This window comes from Ambystoma mexicanum, chromosome 12 (assembly GCF_040938575.1).
Source record: "Ambystoma mexicanum isolate Mex_15411 chromosome 12, UKY_AmexF1_1, whole genome shotgun sequence".
NCBI classification, from domain to species: domain Eukaryota; kingdom Metazoa; phylum Chordata; class Amphibia; order Caudata; family Ambystomatidae; genus Ambystoma; species Ambystoma mexicanum.
The window spans coordinates 122,406,513-122,430,036 of NC_090936.1; the positions used below are offsets into that span (position 1 = coordinate 122,406,513).

Below are 23,524 nucleotides of genomic sequence, written 5' to 3' on the forward strand. Positions count from 1 at the left end.
GCTACTGTCAGTCGTTGAAAATATTGCGCTCTAAAGGTCAAGCTGTCATGAGGCCCACATGAAAACAGCTTCTATCTCGGGCTAAGGAGCTGTGAATACATGGAGACTTACAAATCTAGCTTGCACATGTGAGGCAAACTAGAATAACCTTTTGTTATATATATGTCCCAATATGGTTTAAAGATCTTCTCTGTTTCCAGTGCTCTCTGAAAGACCTTTTTTTTGCCTTTTACTGAATTGCATTCTGGTATTTATAGTCTCCCAGTCAAGATGGGAGAGGTGGGGGTTAATGCCACAATTGTACACTTTTTGCCTAACATAGTTCCATAAGGATTTACATATTTGAATTACACTATGGTATGTGCACTTTTCAATGCATCTGTATTGTTGCACTCCCTCATTGTATATGCAAGAGTGGGCCGCACCTCCCAGCATGAAAAGGGGAAAATGGCCTAAGTAAGTTACTAATACTGGATATCTTTTGTGGCCAAAGTTGCAAGAATCACCCTCAAAGAGAAAGACCTGCCTGTAACACTATGGATTAGCATTTTGGAGGTGTGTGATTTAAATGTGGGAAAACGTTAAATAAAATCAGCATAAATGGTAAAAATAAAGAAATAAAACAACAAAAACTACGGGGCCAAAAGATGGAATGCAGCGTGTGGGGTAGAGGAGTGCGACGCGTGGTGTGAGGCCAAGCTAAGGGTTTCACAACTTGGCTGGTGCTCTACCAACGTAGTGTTATGTTTACACGTAAAACAAAGAATCCAGGGTGACATCACCCTGGAGCCTATCGAGGCTACAGTTCCTATGGTACACACCGTTCCTGATACATTTGCGCAGATTTGTTTTCAAGATCCGGTGCCTAAAATCTCAACACACACAAGTAACGGGTTGGGATTGTCTGACTTCCTGCCATCACTTGATAAGTTCCTCTGATGACGGAGAGGCGTGGGATATGTGAGGGCTCTCAGCTGACGGCCGCGGCCTAGCCCCCGGCTGCCCCATTTCCTGCACCGCGCGGCACTTTCATTGGCGACTGACTGATTTGAGCGGCCTGCGGTCCACCACGTCCCCTTCCTGCGGTGGTGGTGGGGGGGACTCGGAGAGCGCTGTCTTCCCGGCCGACCCCTCCCCGCTCCCTGACCACCACCCCCGAAGCCTCTGCCCGCCACTCTGCAAGATGTCCCTCCGCTCGCCCATCCCGGGGCAGGCGCACCACAAGGTGAAGAGGGAAGAGTCCTCTTTCCTGGGCAAGTTGGGCGGCACCCTGGCGAGGAAGAAAAAGGCGAAGGAGGGTGAGTAACGGCTGCTACAGCCCGGGGCGGTCAGCCGGGATCCCGGCCGCCCCCCTGCCCCTAGCTTGGCTGTTCTCGCGGTGACAACAGATTTTTGCTTTGTCCAAAATATTACTCAATCAATGCATATTTGTATTTATAACGTGCACGCGGCTGGGATGCTTGCAGCAGTTCCTCATGAAGTTTTGCTTTCAAGGATCAGTGCACAGCTCCCAAAACACGTGCTTTTTTGTGTGCTTGTCACTCAGGAATGCAGCCGTTGACATTTTCTTTGTATTCTCTATTTGTGCTGGGGAAAAAAAATCCAGTCTGTGCAACTGTTGTTCCTTTTTTGTGTGTGTTCGGCCGGTGGGACGGGGGTCCATACCCCCTCCCCCCTCTCACCCCCAAGGTTATATGACCTTTCACTGTGCGAAATATTAACCTCTTGCAGTGTGGAGAGGGAAACACTGCTGGCTGCAATCATTTTAGTAAAGCGTTTAGCTATGTAAACCCAATGAATTTGTATTCTAATCCCCGCTTCTCGACATGAACCTGTGATATTAGTCAAATTAACAAATTATGTTATACACAAGTTGTTACAATTTATAGTGTTGCTGAACTCCTTCCACGAAAATGTATATTTTCTTAATCGCTGTGGCTTTCACTAATATAATTTTTTATTTGTTTGGAATGCTTAATTACTCTGCCTTCAGTTAAGTGCGAAGTGTCATATATTCCAAACCTGCTTTTGCTTTCTTTTGACTTAATTGTGAGCGGAGGGTCGTGATTTGCCTGCTTCAGGTTGATTTTATTTTTCATTAAATGAAACCCATGTGTTTCTCCTCGTTAAGTGCTGCTGTGGCCCGCGGCGGCCTTGAGATTCGGGCGACCCCCGAGGGACACCAGCGGGAGCATCGCATCGGAAGCCGGGAGTGGGCGTTTCCTGCTCGAACAATCGCTGCGCGCGGGTGGGGCTGCGGGGGAATTCTTCAGGCTAAAAACAGAAGCCGCTGTGCCCCCCCGGGGGAGGTGGCCGCGCCCCCCGGGGGAGGCGGCCGCGCCGCAGGAAACCGTCACCATATGCAGTAGTGTAACTTTGCTGAAAATGATGGGGGTGGCGGGCGCACGGCATCTAAATGAAAGCCGCCCTTGCCAAACGAGTGGTGCAAGTGGGGGGAGGGCGCGCGCGCACGCACGCACACCCACCCTTGACCCCACCCCTAAAATTACGCCCATGAATTGTATGTGGCTGTCTTTGTGAGAGAACATGGGGAATTCATGTATATTTTTTGGACTTCCAGAATTAGTTTGAGGCGCTAATCCAACTATATTGACTCGACCTTTTTATTTTATGTTAATTGGTTGAAACCGAAACCCTGAGTTTCTTTGTTGGGTAGCAGCAGTCGCGTCTGGCATTATGCAAGTTATGCGAGTAGGTTAAAGGTAATAAAGTTTTGAATCAAGGTACTGTACAGCCTACAAAGTTAACTCATGTTCCAGTTACAAAAAGGCCCCGAAAAACTAACATCTGAAATCCTACAAGTTTTTTTTAACACGTTATACCTGTACTAGTTTTAAAATACATAAATTAGTGAAAAAGTACATAACAAATGAACACTCTGTTAACCCCCCCACCTCGCCCCCCCCCGCTATTTCGTTTCACCAGGTACAGTCAAGGTCCCTTCCAATCCACACCATGTTGAATGGCACCCCAGCCAAATTAAATATTGCAACCCCAACGTGACATTTTAGTGGTCGTCCTTAAAGTGCCCACTCGGTGCTTTAAACAAAAATAACCATAACCAAGCTTAATAAAGATTACCCATGATTTTAAGCAGCTCTTCAAAACGCGTGCATGTGTGTGTTTGTGTATGTGTGTGTATATATAATATATATAATAATTTTTCAACTGTATAGAAAAACAGCTCTAAAAACTGGTAGAGTACTACACATTTTCATGAGTCTCTTCTGTTAAGTAGTTTCTGCTTCTGAAAGTTGAACAATCAAGACCCTCTTCTTCCCTTCAGGTCATGTCCTGACTGGGTCCCTTCCTCTTCTTTTTGATGCTTTGAAACTTGCTATGTCAACACGACACCACCCTGCTGGAAATGAAACGACAGTCCACGTCAGGCGAAAACCATACCACTCCTATGTCCACTCTCTGCATCACTGATGCCGTACATCCGCTGATAATGCAGAAGGTTGTAACATTCCATGACTCGACTGACCTCATCCGTTATTCTGGCCTTCACCTGAAGACAAGCATTTACAGTTAGGAAGGGGAATACACTGTAATGCAAGTATGAGCATAAGAGAAACGGGCTATCAGCCCTCCCCTTCCTAATCCAGGCATATTCTGGGAGCGATAATGTTCGCTCAGGGTCTTTAATAGAATCAAGAATCCTTGTGCTTTAAGCCTGGGTAATCTTCATTCTATATCACGACAGTAGGCAAGCATCTAAAAGCTTCAAACCACCTTTGCTGGAGATACAGGCTTAAAGTAAGATGTTGTAAAAGTTGAATTGCTGGACTAATTGGCTGTTTTGAGGATGTCCTGAAAAGAAGCGCCTGCCATGGCTCTTCAGACGGAATGTGTGCCGAAAAGTGATAGGACAATACCGGTTAAGGTCCTTGTCTCTCTCACTCATCTAGCTATTGTAGCTGCTGCAACTTTGTGAAACGGCTTCCTGTGCGCTATAAGCGACTGTGACACCCCATGTAGTCTCCCTGACAGATTTCACCTCTCATACTTTGATACATTGAGCCACACAATTTAGCGTTCTCTGGAAACTATGGCTAGGAAATGATTGACCAGTTACTCTTGGTGCATTTTGCGATGTTACACGCTATTCCATCAGGGTTAAACACTTTCCTGTCCACTTCTACCTTTTTGACATCTGACACTCTCCTGAATGACACCAGACAGAGCCGGAAAGCCGGTGGCTGCTTGGCCATTGTGTAAATGTTGTTTTGTTTACGTCACATAATGTAGTATACTTTGGGATCAGTGGTCTATTGATCTTTACTCCCTTGAGTAAGGGCACTACTACTGGATGTTCGCAGACCGGAGCACCGTCCACGTGCTCATGCCAGGCCGAAATAGCTGATCTATACACCCCAACTGTTCGGAAGGCTTTGCCTTCCCCCGTGACAGTTCTGTCCGAAAGTTTAGTATTTGTACTATAGTGGCAGAAATGGGATGAGAACACTGTTGCACACACAAGGTTTCCCAGCGGTGACATAGCTCCTGAATGTGGACGGGGACCCATTCATCTTTGATGAATTGCGTAGCCTGGTGCGAAATACCTGGCTTACTTCATCTAGGTCCGAAAGTCTGCAAGATAGCAGTTGACGGTTCTGAATCTGTATTGGGGGGGGGTAAATGTGCCCTGTCGGATCAGTCAGTAGGCCCTGCTGGAACGGTATAATATGTGGGAAATCCAAGGAAAGTTCCATCAGAACTGGAAACCAAGCATGTGTTTTCCAGGCTAACGTTATGATGACCACTACTTCCGCCCTCTCCCTGGATATCTTCGGCAGGGCTCTAGCAATCATAATTGGAGATTACACATATTTTAGTGCTCGGGTCCAGTCCTGTAGGAATGCATCTGTACCCTGAGCTCCCGGTTCTAATGTCCAGCTGAAGTACTCGAGATTCTTGAGTGTTCAGCCTGGATGAAAGAGGTTGGTGTTTAGGGGATTCATGTGCTCTTTTAATTTGATAAGCACAGCTTTGTGCAACATCCAGTCGCTGCAGTCCTGCAGATAGCGGGAGTTCCAATCCGCTACTACATTTTGGGCTCCTGCATGGTACTCTGCAGTAATCAAGATTTTACTCTCTTGGCAGTTATGCCATAAGTCTTTCGCTTACTCCACTAGCATTCTGGCTCTCATGCCCCCTAGATGGTTGATGTACTTAACTGCTGATATATTGTACATTTTGAGGAGAATGCAGCAGTTCACTCTGCCCTTTGCTAATATTTTTGCCATGAAGGAACTTGCTAACGGCTCCAAGCAGTTTGTGCAGGTCTAGTTCTGTTTGCATCCATTTGCTGCTTGTTTCTAGCTGACGGCAATATGCTCCTCATCCTGACCTTCTTGCATTGGATTCTATTATCAATTCTGGCGTGTCTCTGCAAATTGCCCGGCCCTTCCACCCCTCCACATGGTTATGTTATGTTGATTTTATACCTTGCATGGCTACCACCCAGGGGCAGTCTCCAGGTGCGCAGCCACCACTGTAGCTCTGTTTTTGCTTCGTCTAGTGGGGCTAGTTGGTGATATAATAGACCTTCCTGAAAGTGTATGATTTTGTAACCTTTTGCAGCGCTCTGTAGTGTAGCAGGCCTGGAAAAATGGATTGTTTTGAGGATGCTTAGTGTCCCACTACTCGGACTAGACTTTGAAGCAATATATCCTTCAGTACTACTCTTACTCCTTCTTGATCACTCTCATTTTGTGAGCTGGGAGCTCTAGCGTTGCTTTCTTGGTGTCTTTGATGAATCCCAGGAACTCCATACGCTTGCTCAGGAGTAAGTTCTGACTTATCCATGTTACTAAGAATCCCAGTGACGTCAGTAGTGCGCTTGCCCACTGAGCTTGTTCCTGGAGCTGTTTGTCGTGAGCTAGGAATAGTATGTCATTTAGATACAGGATCATTCTGACTACTTGCTTCATTACGGCGGCTGCTATGGGCCTCATTAGTTTAGTGAAGACGGCCCGAAAGGAAGGCTCTGGAATTGCCAAGTGCGTCCTTTCCAAAGAAATCTCAGATCTGGTTGATGTTCACTCGCTAGTGGAATAGCAAGATGCACATATTTCGGCTCTAACCTGGCTAACCAGTCCCCTTATCTGAGGATATCTCGGAGGAGATGGATTCCCTCCTTCTTGACAGTTCTGTATAGTGTCTGTGAGCCCTCTAGGGAATCCCCGGCTCTTGAGTAAGAGCACCACTTGGCGATCTCCAACCTTTCCCTGGAGACTCTCTAATAATGTTGCAGTGTAGGGATTGACTCTTTCCTAAAAAGGAGGATTACATAGTAATGTTAACATTTCATTTTAATTGTACAAAAGTCATTTAAAACAACCTGCTAAAATACCATACAGAGTGCTTGTATTGGTACTTAACATGTGCGATTCCACCACCAAGTGACCCATACATCTAAATACGCTTCACGGTCAGACAAAACTTATTTCACAGCCCTCGACAGCCCACCCCCTTCCTCATGGGGTAAGTTTAAAAGTGGTGTATATTCAGGGCATTGAACATTTTGTTGCTCTATAGCTGAATGTCATGTTTCGTGTATTGGGCTTAGACCAATGCCCAACACTCTTCAGGAGCTTCAAGAATGTCGCACTAGTTGTTCCTCTTCATTTACAGAATGACAAAATATGTCAGCATTTTTCATAGGCCTTGTGACCCTTTCTGCAGGGAATACCGCCTCTGTTTGGAGTCTTGTGTGGCTTCACTCTTATTGTGCTGCTTTTCTATAACATAGTGCCAACTTGGCTTCCATGTCCATCAAATCACGTTCTCAAAGTGTACATTAGGGTCTGGCCATTAATTGATAGTTTCTTCTGCTAGGCTCTTCTTATTGAAGTGCCTGAGTGTTATTCTTTTGATTGTAAACTAAGGCAGATTTCTATGGCTCGGGTCTGTGTTACAGGGTGCAGTCTTGTCTTCATTCCTACTTTACAACCACTTGCAGGCTCTTGTTTATAATCTCGTGGCCACTCAGTGTCGCGTTCTGACTGAACCTATGAACAATCACACAAGTTTACTACTGTTGAAACAGATCTTATATTCTTCTATATAGAACAAGGACATTCCGGTCTCTATTAGTATTTCAATTTTAACTTCACTCCTTTTTATATTTTTGTCTTTGCTTATTACCTTGTTTTTTGTGCATAACGAGTTTGTGTTCACTCATGTTTTTGAAAAAAGGCAATATAAAGAGAAGTCCCCCACACGCAGATATTACAAATGCTATCATATCGGGCTCAATATTTGCCCTTGATCATGTGATAATTCTGGCTGCTTCATACTGTTTCTTTCTTTAAAATGCATCACAGAGACTGAAAATTGAGTAATTGTGTAAACATCTGATAACAGACTGAGCCTATTTTAAAATGGTTGAATGTAATTAATGGCCAGTCCCTAAACAAGGAATAGATGGTTATTCCCTCCCAAAATGGCCGCTTAAGACATCATAGATGACTTCATAGTGTAAAAGTATGCGTGATGATGTCCAGACACATATTGTAGGTAAAGACACAAACTTTAGGATGAAAGCAATAGTCTTCTGCAGACATAAAATGTAATCTTTGCCTTAGGATACATCTGTCACAGACTATATCCTTTGTGTGATTTCAAGAATTTTGGAAACGCACTCCGGATGCTTAGTTTATTAAGCACATCAACAAACAAGGTCATGGATGAGGCTGGGTGAGTTGCAGTACAATTGAACACACACAGTATTGATGAGCAATGAGAAGCAATGCATTTATCTATTTCTACGAGGTGACTTCATTATTTATTTATTTTTTTCCCACCAATTTGCTTTGACAGATCAGATAATATTATTTAATAAACGGTATATAAATCCGCCTGACGATCCACCAAAGGGTGGTGAAACACGTGTAGAGGTGACTATAAGAGTCGAGAGGAGACCATAAGGCTCAGGAACAAATGCAAATCATTTAGGATTATGGAGCGTGTAACAATAGAAGTTATAAATTACAAATAATTAATTTTGGATCATGAAGAAATTAATACACAAACACTTGATGAATAAAAATTATTTTGGAATCAAAAATTGAATGAAAACCCCTTTTTCCGATTTATTTGAAGTTGCCAAGTGAATGTAAAGATCTTGTCCATTAGCTGCTGTGTCTTAAAATAACTATACGTTTCTTTAAAAATGTATCCCCTTTTGGGCAGACACAAAAGCAGTAGTTATAGACCAGCAACTAGACATCGTAAAATAGGAAATTATTGCCTTGAGATCAAGTCTATGTCTGCAAATATTTCAATAAGGTGTTCAATGCATTGATGTCAGAAGCAGGGGTATATACAGCATGCAGGAGTCCTGGTTAAATAGTCCTGATTTATTTGGTGATCTATTTTCCCAATTTGTGGTAAAAGAAGGAAGCAAGACCTAACCAGCCATCTCATTGGGACCATTTGCCCCATATTGACAACCCCACCACTGTCTCTAGAGCAGGATTGCTCATTGTGTTCCCCCAGGTGTTTTGGAGTCCGGCATAGAATGGGGTGAGGAATCATGGGAGTTGTAGTCCAGAACATCAGGGATGACATAATGAAGAACCATTGTCTTGGTCTAGAGAAGGGGTCTAAAAGCCACCGCTCTCCAGATTTTGTGGACTAAGACTCCTATGATCATTTACCATTTTCTACACTGGATAAGGCTGATGGGAGTTGTAGTCCAAACCATGGTGAGCCACAAGGTTGCAGACCTCTGGCCGAGAGGCTGCAGGGAGAAAGGTGAACACTTCACTGCATCACACTGAGCGAACTCGTTTCGTGACAATTGTAATACCAGATTTTACTACAATAGTGTAAAGTAACTGCTAAATGTAAAAAAACACAAAAGCCAAAAAAGATAGTTTTGTAGTTCAACCAATCCTACCTTTTCTCATCGAATTTCAATACTGCATTCATACTCTTGTTTCGGCATATATTTAAGAAACTGATCTCGATTATTCTTCTTTGCCATTTTTAGTGGCTGCTATTTTGCTTTCATGTACTAGGTGCACAACAATTTTAGGCTTTGGCAAAAGGCACCTGTTAGGCAATGTTTGCATGCAGACTCTCTGGGACCACTACACACAACTAGGACTACAGGTGTAAGCAAAACCAACCTTTGGTATGAGTCTGTACCACACAGATTTTGGTAGCGAGCTGAGCAGCCAGGCTTATCTCAAGAGGGAAGGTGAGCTTGTAAGGGTGTTACACAAAGGTCTATATTTACAAGTATTCAGATAGACACTTACACTCAAGGTTTCTTGGTATTTATTACACAATCATTTATAAAGCATTCACTAGATGAGGCAACCAATATCACACAAATTATGCTATAGTACTGATTACTAAGCAGTTGCGCTCCCTTGAAGTAGTAGTAAAATAGCATGGAAGTAGGAGCAAAAAGACATAAGTAAATAAACCGAAAATCACAGTTACTCTAAAACAGTGCAAATAGTTTGAGTTCACCAGAGGAGTTGATTCAATGCGATAGGTAGGCCAAAGTCAATGCTCTAGTGTCTCGTATAAGTAAAAACGGTTCTGGTATTTAAAACAGAAAAGTCTTTGCCACGGTTCTTAGAAGTAGTTAGTGGAAGAAAGGTTTGTATGTCGGGTCACAAACAGACTAGGCCTGCTAGTTGCCAAAGGTGTACGCACTTTCGCAGTGAGAGGTAAATTCTCTCGGTCAGGTTTTCACAGTACCTTATTTTGTTGAAAAACATGCAGCTGAAGACTTCTGTTCTGTCACGGGGACAAGACGGGGGACTCGCGCACTGCACGGGGACTGGTCGCAAAGCTGGCAAATTGGCAAATCTTCGATTCCGGTTGCTGTTCTTCAAACACAAGCTGGTGTCCTTCCCCCTGGGTAATCCTAACCAGCTCCGAGAATGGTATCCAGGTGGCTTATGAGTTGATTGGTCCTACCAACTCAAAGGAAGAAGTCGTCCTTGAAGGGCTTCTCTGTTGAGGTGAACTTGGAGATTTGGACCTGCAGCAGGGCTCCACCGGGCAAACCAACAGTCCAGTAATTGCATCAGCTGTCCTCTTCCAGCTCGTCTTTGGTTCTTTCGTTCCAGTGGTCGACTCTCCTTTGCAGTCCAAGAGACTCGCCTTTAAACGGTTTTCTCCCATTCATTCCAGACTAGCTGCCTCTCACTCAGCAGGCTGGCTGTCCTTGCCGGACAGTCAGCCAGCCAGCCAATCTCACCAGAGTGCATTTGGGTCTCCTAGGAGACTAAGCACAGGGAGTTTAGGCACCTCCCTCACTTCCTGCCAACCCCAGACACTCTGGCGCCAGAGGTGGTCTTCAATCCTGAAGCCTGCCAAAGGCGTAGAAACAAAGGGACCAAACCTAGTTTGGCGCTCAGAGAAAAACACTAGAAGGACTTTTCCAAAAAGAAATAGTGAAAAAGAAGACGGGGACCTGATTAAACAAAGGGGGCTCAGATGCCATTTTAAAAAAAACATGGCTCCCGTGATTTTTAGCTACCGGTGTTCACAGTCGGTAAATATCATGGTAGTTCGTCGTAAAACCACTGTCACCAGCCATTTCGATAGGAAAGAGTAGCATTTGACCGCTACATGAGTTTCTAGACATAGGGGATACTAGGTAACCCCACCAGCACTCTATTGTAAGGTAGTGTGTGCTGGGTCTAGGAATTTAAAAAGACTATTAAAGTCAATTTAACTTTACATTCTCTGGGAAACAGTAGGTTATCCCAGAGAAGGTATTTAAACCTTGGGACAGCCTAAAAGTCTTTCCTGTGCCACTGCACTGAGGGTGCTGCGTGACACACATGAAAAGATGATGCCTATGGAGTTATCTAAAACCCCATAATCAAAGAACAAAAGAGTAAAACGCACATCAAAATACATGCAAGAGTGGGAAAGAAGGCTGACGCTCTCTCCAGGTCCAAAATTGCTGGGGTCTCTAAGGTGAAGGGAATCGGCACATTTATGAGAATTCTCCCTAACAGCACCCCCACATCCTCCCAAAAAAGAAAATCTTAGATGTTGCTGAAGAGACCAGCTCATCTTCAGAGCTGTCATGACCAGGGCACAACTTTTGTCATCGGCCTCACCTCTACTTTTTCTTTTTATAAACGTGAAGGTTTTGGGAATCGCATCTGTGACTGGGCCTTCCAATGGAAAGACTCCACACAACTCCTGTTACCTAACAAATCTATCTGCCGACAAGGCATAGCGATTAACACACTGTTCACAATAGGGTTGGTGGGGGCGGTGGTGGGGTATTGGGAGTGTGTGTGTGGCATGCAAAAAGATAATCTGGATAGTCAAATGTTAAGACCTCATGAATAACCGCAACCTGAAAGTTTGCGACAAATCAATCTTTACACCTAGGTGACCTTATTGCGCAGTTTATTTTAAGTGTACGACTTGAGGTGCTGCAGGTACAGTGGTGTAAAACAGATTTTTGGGGCTCGCTTAGACTTGTGCTTTCCATTCAGGATGTTTAAAATAAAGCTCCCTAGATATTATTTTGGCTCATAATGTTTCTGTAAGAGTTCACATATGGCCAGCTCACTTTGCTATGTGATGCGTGTATTTTGCAAGTAAACTCTAAGGCTATATTATTGTGGTCCTTGAAAACGAAAAACTAATCATTTATACTAAGAATAGCTCAGACGGTATGTGGTCAAGTGCCAAAATTGAAGATTGGAGTAACATTATGGCTTCCCAAACCAAAATGCATGATCCTGGGCAAAAAATGTAATCTACCTGTGACTTAACTGCAATTAGTACGTGGAGCCGTTCTGGACCTCTTCTCATCCAATCCGAATGTTCAGAGTGAAGTCAGTAAGTACTGCTATTGCCTGCATTTTGAACATTATCACTTCACAAGCAGCTAAGAAAACCACAATACAATTTGCTGGCAAGGTTTCTTTCAACAAGACCCTTTTTCTTTGGGAAAGCTCTGCCCCCCTCACCTCCCCCCCTGCATGCCCCTCTCAAGGCATCATCCTATTTAACAAAGCAGAAAGAAAGGTAAATCACGGTAATATGCATTCAGTTTCTTATAGAAAACCGCTTACTTTTATATGATGCTTAATGGATGCTTATGTTAAACTCACTCCACTTTCTCAAGTTTGCAATTAAAATGCTTAATTCATTTTAACACTACACACTATAGCCACATTTGAGTAACTATGTTTCTCTATTCACTTTACTTGCTTTTAAAGGAAAGTGTTATTTCCCCACCAAATCCTTTTATTGCTAGTACTAGGATGTGCTAATAAGCCTTATAAATCTTGGTTGGGGTCATTATCAATTTGGGACAGTAACCCTTTCTCAAAAAAGCTGAGTGTCATAACTTGGAGGTGGGTCATTATGCCACGATAATGGCCCCTCCCTCGGTCTGTAAGGCTATATTGACATTCTTAGAGGGAAGTTCACACTTTGAAAACAAGACTCCTTTAAAATGGGACACATTTGAATGATTTTGAGGGCACAATTGGTGTTCCTGTGTGTTCTTTATTAGTGGTGCCAGAGGCCGCCACCTACAATTGTTTTATTGTGGCACTGGGCCTCCCTCTGTCTAGTATCATTTGATTTGACAGGCAGATAAAGTCTTACAAGCCAGTCAATGCATTAGTGGATTGACTACAGCAGAACCAACATTAATTAACTCCCATATCACTGGTTGGTGGGCCATCCAGAGTACTGCCCCCACAGGAGAAGGAGTGAAAATCTTTGCTATGCTATGTCTTTGAGTCTTGTATAGGGCACCTTTGCCATTTCTTGGAGGTTCAGGATCTGCAAGAGGTTGGGCAGAGGGATTACTGAGGCGCAGAGGTTGGGGTTTGGCATGAGATGTCTTTGTTGCAGTGTCGATACGTGGAGATCTGAAAAGAAAAGGCCGTATCTGCTGTGTGCGTTTTAGATGGGATGGAGACAGATTGGAAGCAACAAGACAAGAGGTAGATGTGCCATTTCATAGATATATGGATATATGGATATAAATGAGAAGCTACCAGAAGTGTGGTCACATCCCGAAATAGACAGAGATTAGAAGAAAGCAATGGTTTTCAAGTGGTATCGATATGTCAGCCAAGAAACAAATGACCTTTGGTGTGGAATATACCCATCACCACTATTATGATATATGCAGCAACACTAGAGCCATTTAAACAAGGGGCGAGACTTTTAAAAAAAGGTTTATTTAGCCTGAGAACTAAATCACTCCTTAGGTGCTGTCAATTTTTAAACACTGGCAATTTTAGAAAGGTTAGGTACTACAAGACACACCCAAAAGACGAGACTGCACATGCAGTTCTGGGAACCAAACTATGTGGGGGCATCCATCTTGTCCCCATCAATGCACTAGAAGTCCAATCCCCAATGTTATCCTATGGGAGTGAGTGAGTCTGGTGCCACAAGCGCCAAGTCTGTCTCCAAGTGCGTCTTTGGAGGGATGGAGAGCCCCTTGAGGGCCATGTAGGTGATCGTGGCCTGGCTCCAGCCTGACATCTTGGAGGGCTGGCGACATGAGGGACAGGAATCATGACAGTGTCTAATCCTCCATGGAGATCCTATACCTCATATGAATCTTACATATCCTTTATTCCAGGTAACTCATAGGATAGGAGAGCCCCCATTTGCTATAGGAAGAGATAAGTATAATATGCAATCATTTGATACAAATCGTACTGTACCAATTCCATTCTTTCTTATGGGACTTGGTGTTATGTTGGTTAGGGCAGGAAAGCATACAAGTGGTTACAGAAGGGTTGGATAAGCATATGTTACCTTGCTAATGTATTTCCTGGAGTTTATGTTCCCCCCACAGATGATATATATTAATATATCAGCGTGCAAAACTACAGAGAGGAAAAAGAGAAGGGGACCAGACCGATACTGATGCCCAGGTAACAGCAGATTTCGGGAAAGGAATAATGCCATTGTTAGGGGTTGCCTCTAACTCCAGAGGCATTTGTTGACTCAGAGTGGTACAGAGTTTGTTTAATGAGACTGAATATATTTGTGAATTTAACAACTGAACAGAACACTATTAGATTGGTGGCACTTCAAAATAGGACGGTGTTGGACATTCTCACGGCCAGGAAAGGAGGAGTCTGTAAAATAGTGGGCTCCTTTTGCTGTACTTACAGACCCGATTAGAGCTATTTTTATATATTTGATGCTATTGATCGATCGATGACCTAGAAGAAGCAGTACATTATGAGATTGAACAGGAGAACAGCTGGTCCCAATGGTTTTGGAATCTGTTAAAGGATTGGGGATGGAAATTGTGGTCTATATTGTTAGTGGTATTGGGCTTAATATTAGGTTGCTGTTGTCTTCAGCGCAGTCCTGTATGTCTTTCTCTTATATCTTGGAGCTGTGTGTTAGTAAAAAGACTGATGCCCCTCCCCATAGATAGTTATAGAATACTACAATGAAAGTTTAACTGATTTAGGCAAAAAGGAATTAGCTTAGGCTAAAAAGGAGGGTTAGTTAGAATATAATAAATATACATTTTTCTTAGCCCTAAGCTAATCCCTTTTTGTGATCCAAGCCCTATTCTCTTAGTAATGTTCAGAAAGGGGTTGCATTTGTTAGTCATCGAGTAAAAACAAAATGGAAGTGTGTTTGTGGCTTTTTCCGTCAGTCATTACAAGAAAAGACTGAGTCTGTGTAGAGGGCATGTTTTAGCTACCTGGCCTTCACTGATAAGCCTAACAAACAACATTAAAGGCAGATCCTCCCATTTAGCAAAGTAAGAAAAGCTATTTCAATATGGTTTCAGGCTCATAGCTAAATGCTATGTAAAGGCTGGCTGACCTAAACTGAGGTTAGTTACATACTGAGTCATAGTTTTCAGCCCTTCCATCTTTGTAACACAAAAGGTAGCTTTTAAAGGGTGTGCAAATAGAGCGACCATTGTCGGAACGAAGGGCAGGCGGGTTCTGTGTTTAAGGACCGAAAACACAAGTCACTGTCCGTGAACGGAGGGATAAAGCATGCAATTAAGCCACAAGCAAAGTGGAGACTCCTAAACAGCTGTTGAAAATGCATATTTGTTCTGCTTTCTTGGGATTAGCTACAGTATTTTATATGTAGTTTAAACATATTTGCGTTTTGCAAATTAATAAAAAATGACATGTTAATGCAGGCTTAGTTTCTGTGTGGGATATGACACAGTGTATACCATTCAGGCACTTTCACTTCTCCACTCTCCATAAATTACTGGTGGTGGATGAACCTGAAGTACGCTTAAGTTTATGATATGCGCAAATCAAATCTTACCTTGCAATTTTGGAACTCTGTCTCAGATGCTCTATTTTTAATTATAGCGCTTAGAAGTCTCACCAGGATGTTTTATGGTGCACTGCTAAACCTACTGCCTGCCCGTTAAAAAGTACATTCCGCTATAGCTCTCCTACGGTCTCTAAGGAATCCTGTGAGTGGGTTCTTCTCAGAGTCGTACAGCCTTGGTGGTAGTAAGCAAACCTTATTCCAATCTGATGTTTTGCTAGATCCAGATTGCACCCAAACAACTGCATCAGGTCTCGTCATCCTATAAATGAGTGTCACTGAGAAAGCAAGGTGGTAGTTCCTGAAATTGGGGATATTCATTCCACCCAACAAAGTTAAACTGTAACATCCACAGAGCCAGGCTAGGTGGTTTATTTTCCCAAAGGAAGCATTGCAGCATAGCATCGAATTCTTTGAAGAGGACATTTGGGGCCTTGAGAGGAAGCAGAGACGGAATATAATTAACTCCGGGTGCGATGTTAATCTTGATACTGTTAATATAAAGACAGCTTCAGAAGAGACCATGTTACATTTTTGAGTTTCGGCAATAAGGTCACAAGTGGATATGCATTAAATCCTTAACGACAGGAGACGGACACAGCCCCAAGTATTTCATTGGGGTAGGACACCATATGAATTTCCAAAGAGAAAATAATGTTTTGACACAGAAGGAGGCGAGATTGGCAGAACTTTGAATTTACTCCCATTGTACTTGTAACTGGATAATAAACAAAAAGGAGTCAATAGTGCATCAGGGGGACCATGTCCATACCAGACATGCTTAGCACTGATCCTTTCGTCTTCCTTGGTGTGCCCATATGGTGAAAACCCCATGCATCTCCAAGGTAGCAGTCTATTCTAGCCAAACTGGTATCTGACTGGGATCCACTATATTAAAAGTCCTGCTTGAAAATGGAGACTGGATGCTCCATTGTCATTTTTGTCAGAAACACAATTTGACTGGCTGTCCTTTCTCAGACTACCACAGACTAAAACAGGTTTTCAGTGACTTTCTAGAGACATCTGGTCTGGATTCAGTAAGGATGTGCGGCTGAAAATAGAAAATTGCATATCCACTGCTCACTCTGCGTCATCCTTTTACCAAATTATTCTTTTTTTTTATTTTTATTTTTTATCACTGGCATCAAAGAAGAAATTAGATATCCTGCAGCTCGGGGACCAAGAAGCTGATGAAAATATGCAGCCTGATTGCTGGTCGAGATGCCGCAATAATGTCCGGTTTAGCGTCACTGGATTGGGGTTTATGGGCCAGCCAGATTATGCCCCTGAACAGTGTATATTGGACAATGGATAGAATGTTCAGAAGAAATGTATGTGACAGTGACTGTTGTTGGAGATGCAGGGGGGGGGATACACACGATTTTGCTGTGGCCCAAGACAAAACAACTCTGGACTGAGGTATCTGAGAGACTTAATATAATCCTGGAAACCATTATTCCAATGAAGGCTTCCGTCTTGGGTGATGACAAGCTGGTGCATGGCCTGCCAACAGCGAGTAAAGCATGGCTGTTCAGGGGCTGCACGACAGCTAAAGAATTATACTACAGGACTGGAAAACAACTGCTAGAATTGATAGAGAAATGGATCCATGATATGCCGACTTTCTACTTTTGAAAGTATCATCTATAAATCTAAAGAGGACTTCAATACCTTTAAAGCTATTTGGGGTCCCTTCCTTAACCTATATGACTAACCTGTTTGATATTAAGTACAAATATCCCCCTTTCTTCTAGAGCCTCTTTGACCTGCAAGTAGGTTGTCCTCCCCACCTTCCCCAAGTATGATACATATGCTGTCTCTTTCCTTTTCTCTTTCCGAACTGTAGGTGAAGTTCATCCTTGTTGAGGTGCCATTAGGGCCGCTTTCATAGTGTGTAGATTTGTGTCTCGTATTGTATAAACAATATGTATTTAATGTAATGTTTGGACTGAATGATGTAAATAAAACTTTCAATACCAAAAAGTCCATTCTACGTTGATCAATTAATCTGGCAAAGCTTCTGTAGTGCACACAATTGGTCTGTTCAATGGAGCACAATCATGTCTCAATCCCACCCTTCTGTGGGGAATATTGATCAAGGGCAATCAATTGGAGCGTCACAATTGTTCCAAAGATGGCTCAGTGTATCAAGCACGTGTTACGGAGATTTGTGTTCATATATGCCAGATCACAGTAGCAACTGGAGGCAAAGCAAACTCAGCCTTTCCCCAAGTCTGAGATGTGTGGACTTTTGTGATAGTAACACATTCTGTACAACAAAGTCATTTATCTGCACCAAATCGAACTAGCTGTAAAAAAACACAGGCATAAAGTCTGCATGCTGAAGGTCTATAAAGCTTTCAAATACAATAGAAAATACCAGATGAAACCTTTTTAAGCTCTTATCAATGAATAGTCTTGTACTTGCCTTGATGATGGAGAAAAACAAAGCTAGAATCATTAACCGTTAATGATCTATAAAGTTTTATATTTAAATATGCTTATGTTGGGTTATTTTGTGATTTATACTTTCCAAGTCAGTTCTACAATACAGGCTATTATTTTTGTTTGTGAAAGTCAAACATTCAAATATAATCACACCTTGCTCTAGGATTAAAAGTGGAAAATGATGTGATCAGGTGCAGTCATTGCAGACTGGGCCCAAATCTCAACTTCCCCTCTTAACCAACATGTGTGACCCTGGGCAACTCATTGTGGTTCAGCCCAGAGACACCTGGGATACCCAGAGACTATTTAAGCCACGCCCAGGTTGAGAAACATGCTTTGTGTTTTCTGCACCTGCAGCGTGACACTCACCGTGTTCGGATCGGTCTCCAGTAGGCCTGCATCTTTTTTCTGCGCTCAGCTCTTGCAAGAACAAGAACAACGTTAGGAACAGCCTTACCTTGCGGCGCTTCTGCCCATCCATCGCTCCTTCTGTTCTGCGGGCATCTTCGGCGGTGTCATTCCCATCCCGGCACGCCGCTTCCTAAGGAAAAGGGAAAAGAACAGAAAAAAGGCATTAGTAAGCATTCAGCAAATCTTCGCTTATTTTTAAAGACTGTACGAGCTTCAAATGCTTACCTGAATCCCAGCCGCTCTGGGGGAACTCTGTCTCCGGAACTTCTCATCCATCTGCAAGAGGGAAAAGACACTCCAGGTTAGCGTGGAAACATCTAGAGGCGCCGCATACCGCGCTTCACTGCATTTCTTCTTCATAACCGGCATCCACGCTGACTACGTCGCGGCACCTAAAAGACACAGAAAAAGAACTCGGTTCAATATAAATACGAAAGGGTCGCATCGTGCTTTCACTTGCCTTCAGCGCTACTCATCTCAGCAGCACGTCGCCATCCCCGGACGCCGGCCATCATCTAAGGAAGGAAACGAATGAAGTTAGAGAAATGTTCAAAAGACTCATTATACTTACCTGTTGGACTCTTGCCAGTGAAGTAACTAGGCAGCAACGAGCCTGCATCAATCAACGTGCCCCTGCGCTGAAAGCAGGACGGAAAGCACACTTTCCAAGAAAACAAGGTGAGCTGTGGATCAAAGGGAAGGGTTGGACCCCGGGGAAGAAGGGGTTCAAGCACACAGAGACCATAGGGAGTTAAACTCTACCAACCCTGTGTTTCAGGCCCAGTCTCCAGTCGAGTAGACTCCAGGGTAGGGTCGAGGTCGTAAGAGGTCAGAACAGGCTGAGTGACATCCCTTTGGATACCAGGTGAGCGTTACAGACACATATTAAGATTGAACGGTTGCTATTAAGGGCATTAGTACATATTTCAGGGTTTTCAACAGAAGTGTTAAGCATTATCCTTCCAAGAGGGGCGCATGCTCTATCCCAACCATTTATGAACCTGCTATGAGACAGAGGAAGTAAAGCACATAATATTAATCGATTAACTGGGACTATTGCTATGCCATCTCCACTGCGTGACATGTGAACAAAGCCAACACTTTGTTCTATTAATAGCTTTTTGAACTTTGTCCAAAACCTGTACATATGAATTATTTCAGTAACCATATCTCTGAAATGCATCCAAGGGATAAGTATGGGTTACGATATAGGGGTGAGGCCGGGGGCAAAAGGGAGCTTGGTAGTGGCTTCAGTGTCATTGGGAAGAAGTGTCTCTTTAAAAGATGTACAGAATTATGTTCAAGGAACCAAAAGAAGGCAGAAAGTCCCATTACTAAATTCATATAAAATGTCAATATTACTATTGTGTCTTCCATAGTTCTGTGTGCGAGAAGGTAGTCACTTCATTGTTTTTCATTCGAATTTGATCACCAAGTAGATGCAACTCCATAATGCAGGTTTTCTTCAGGCCTTAGATACCCTGTTACCTCCTGGTGTGCACAGGGATCAGGACATGCTGATTTTACAGACTGACATCAGTACCAGATTTGCACTTTGTAGGTTTCTAGACGCTCCTGAGATAGTATGATCTTCGAACAAGGTGGGTGTCTGTATTGAAGACTTTACATCAGATTTTGACAGACTCACAGGGGTGCAAGAATCCCACATTTCAGATGAAGGATGATTTCCATCAAAGGGTGAGGGCAAAGTAACCAATTTGATGGTGAGCAGCGTTGATCCAATGCCTTTTCCCTTCTACTCTTACTGCAGTTTGGGTGGCCAAGAACACCTGGTATGGTCCCAGCCAACGTGGTTCCAGTGCAGTGCTTCTTTGAAAGTTTTTGACCGTCGCCAGGTCTCACCCAATGTCCTTCTCGCTAATTATTGTCCGGCAAGCTATCCATCTGCTGATGGATAGAACGCAATTGTTCAGTCAATTGTTTACAGTAATCAACAAGCCGTGGGTGCTCAATGTCCTTCAATGATCGTGGTCTAGGCGCGCCCCAAACATTAGCTGGTCTCACCATAACCATTTCTTAAGGGGATAACCCTGATTTGGACGCAGCTGTAGTCCTCATATAGAGTAATGCTAAAGGCAGAGAGTCTAGCCATTTAAGTCCTTTGTGTGCACAATTGTTTGCTATTTAGTTTTTTTAGAATTCCATTGTGGCGCTCAATTAACCCCGTACTTTGAGGATGGTTAGCTACATCCATTACACACATTTCATATTACATATGCAATAAAGTTGGGGCCATTATCAGACCAGATTACCTTCGGTAATCCAAACCTGGGGAAATATTCTTTTAACATTACTTTGGCAGTGGAGATGGCTGTATTATCTTTCAAGGGAAAAGCCTCTACCCATTTGCTAAATTCACACATCACTAATAGTACATACTTCAAATTATTACTTTATTTATTTACTCATTTATATAGTGCACAAAACCCAAAGGCATCTAGGAACTTTTAGCTTAAGAGATTGGTTACATTTAGATTGTGTTGCATGACATTAGTCAAATACTGTCAAGTGCAGTGGTGGTAGGTTACATGTTGCATAATATCTTATATTATTTACAGGTTAACTGACGCAGTGAGTCGTACATTCTTGCATACGTAGCAGGTCGCAGCGTCCTATGCAGTCCAACACAGTGGGAGTACAGGTCATTACACTTGTTACATGTGTTACTGGTCGCATCGTAGAACAGGTGGTTGGGTAATGACATAAAGGCAATATAAAGCAGTGAGAAGTAACACCCTATGGGTGCCCTCAACTAAGGTTAGTTACGGCCTTGGGTAAAGCGCCAGGTTTTAAGGCCTTTGCGGAATGATCATAAAGATGGGTCAGTCCTTAGAGATATGGGCATGGAGTTCCATGATTTGGCTGCTTTCAAAGGGATAATGACTCTGCCTGCTTTCTGACACCTACATCTGGGTATAGCAACTTGATTGGCCTAGGTGCATTTGGTGGGTCTGTTCTGCATGGTTTTTGATATTTGTTTGACTAGGTTTGCTGGGGTGTTGCTGGAGAGGCATTTGTGTGCCAGTGAGAGGATTTCAAATTGAATCCGATCACGGCCAGTGGATGTTCTGTCTGGTAGATGAGATATGTAAATGTTTGGGTATATTGAGTGCAGCTCTAATTGCATTATTTTGCACAACTTGTAATTTGCTCAAATTTCGGCGTTGGATCCAGCAAACGGGAAGTTGCAATAATCAATTCTGTTAAGGATGGTTGCTCTTGCCAGCGTGATGCAGCTGTCTGGCGATAAGAAAGATCTGCTAGCCCTGATAAGTTTGGAGGTGTGGGCTGCCGAGGAGACTATAGCATTGACTTGACTTGCCTTGTTAGGGTAAGTGCAGAGTCGATGTAGACACCTATTATCTTATTGGCTACGTTTATGATGTTGCCGTCAATGTGGAAGGACTTGTAGAGATTGGGTAGTTTTGTTTAGTTTGGGTTGGCTACCAATGATGAGTAATTCAGTCTTCTCATCATTGAGACATAACTCGTTTTGAGCCATGTATGTTTGAATGGTGAGGTAAATTTTGTTTAATGTGTTAGTGTCATAAGCCCCCTTGACGGGTAGGAGAATTTGGGTGTCGTCAGCATAGTTTGTGACACCCAGTTTGGCTAGACAATCGAAGAGGGGTTTGGTAAATACATTATATAAAGTGGGCGAGACGCACAAGCCCTGGGGCACTTCAACTGACTGGGCCTGGGTCTGCTGCTGAGGAGGAAGAGAAGACTCTCATCGTACAATTAGAGAGGAAGGATTCAATCCACTCTATGGCTTTGGGTGAGAACTGGGCAACCAGTGCTAGAGGTTGGCACATCATTTTATGGTTGACCAAATCAAAAGCTGCGGATAAGTCCAGAAGAAGGGGGATTGCGAAGCCCCCTTTGTCCTTTATTTGGTCCATTTGGATTTTGAGGTTCAGTGCTGTTTCCATCCCATGGCCCGGATGGAAGCCAGACTGTCTAAGGTCTAGGATGTTATTGTTTGAATGGAACCGTGGTGATTGGTCGATTATTAGTAGGGATGTTGGGGTCCAAGGTCAGCTTTTTAAGCAGTGGGAGTACCCAAGCTTATTTTAGATTGTCAGGCACTTTACTGGATGCGAATGAGTTGTGGTGGTTATGAAGGGTGCCAATTCCTTGATAAAATCCTTGATCAAGGTACTTGGGCAGATGTCCCCATGGCATCTTGATGGTTTCAAGTCCGTTGATAATTTTAATAGTTTCCGTTACGGAGACCGGTGTGAATTCGAATTTAGGTGTGACCTGAGGCAAAGTTGTGGGAAGGTTTACAGAGGCAGTGTCCTAGGTAAGTTTAGTTTTCTTAGTTTCAATTTTGTTTTGATGAAGGGTGATTTTGTTTGCTAGTGCGTTTTGTACGTTAGAACACCACTGCTGATCCTTTATACAGTGATCATGGGTTGGGGCTGGTAGCTCTCAAAGTATCGTGAAGAGTTCCCTGGTGCTCGATTGGGCATTCTCAATTCTCTGGTTGTATGAGTTCCCTTTATCTTTGATAGTTGCTTCCTTCTATTTTCTAGATGAGGCAACCAAGTGGGCCTTTTTGGCCAGTGAGGGATTTCCATTTGCATTCTGCTTCTCTTTTTGCAGAGCGCAGTGTTTTAAGGTTCGCCAAGAACCAGGCGTTAGCATGAGTGATGGGTTTTGTTTTTCGAATGGTTAGTGGAGCTACTTTGTTGATGGCCGCTAGAACAGTTTGGTCATAAAGGGATACCATGGAGGTGGGATCAGGATTGGATATAGGGGGGCTGATTATTGGCAGTAGGAGGGGCAGCATATTGTCACGATTAATGTTCCGCTGATTTCTTGAAAGAGTTGTTGAAGTGAGTAGGCTAGGTTTGGCCATTATTGCAGTCGCAAAGTGAATGACGTTGTGGTCAGACCATGGGCATGGGGTATTTGCTATTATATTGGTGACACAGTTGGTTATCTGCAAGCCAGACCAAAGTTCGTCCTTTTTCGTGTGTTGGGGTGAAGCCTTGGGCTTCAATTGAGTTACTGAGAAGGCGTGTTTGGGTGTCTGTGGGGTCGTTCAGACCTAGGTTAAAGTCACCCAGAAAGATTATTTTTAATAGAGGCTTTGAATTTGATGCTACAAGGGAGGTGATCTCATCTTCAAATGAAGATAATGGGCCTGGCGGTCTGTAGACAATGTGGATGGTGAGGGAGCAGGTAGCCGTGAGTGAGATTTTGAGTGTGATTACTTTGCTTGATGGGCATGTGTGGTCAGCAGATGTTCTGAGATTGATATTATTTTTTTTGCTATAAGGCAACTCCACCCCCTTTTTAGAGGTGATTCTGTCTTTCC

General features: G+C 43.3%; 1 protein-coding gene across 2 annotated transcripts in view; it reads left to right on the forward strand.

The window, feature by feature from the left end:
* Positions 1–897: 897 nt before the first annotated feature.
* The window catches only part of PARVB (parvin beta), a 533,348-nt gene continuing 510,721 nt past the window's right edge, over positions 898–23,524 (forward strand). The window contains exon 1 of one of the 2 annotated variants that reach the window (XM_069628141.1): positions 898–1,298. In XM_069628141.1, the coding sequence (XP_069484242.1) occupies positions 1,184–1,298 (115 nt within the window). In that variant the 5' untranslated portion in view covers positions 898–1,183. The remainder of the gene's footprint in view (positions 1,299–23,524) is intronic. The other variant, XM_069628143.1, reaches the window with a different exon arrangement.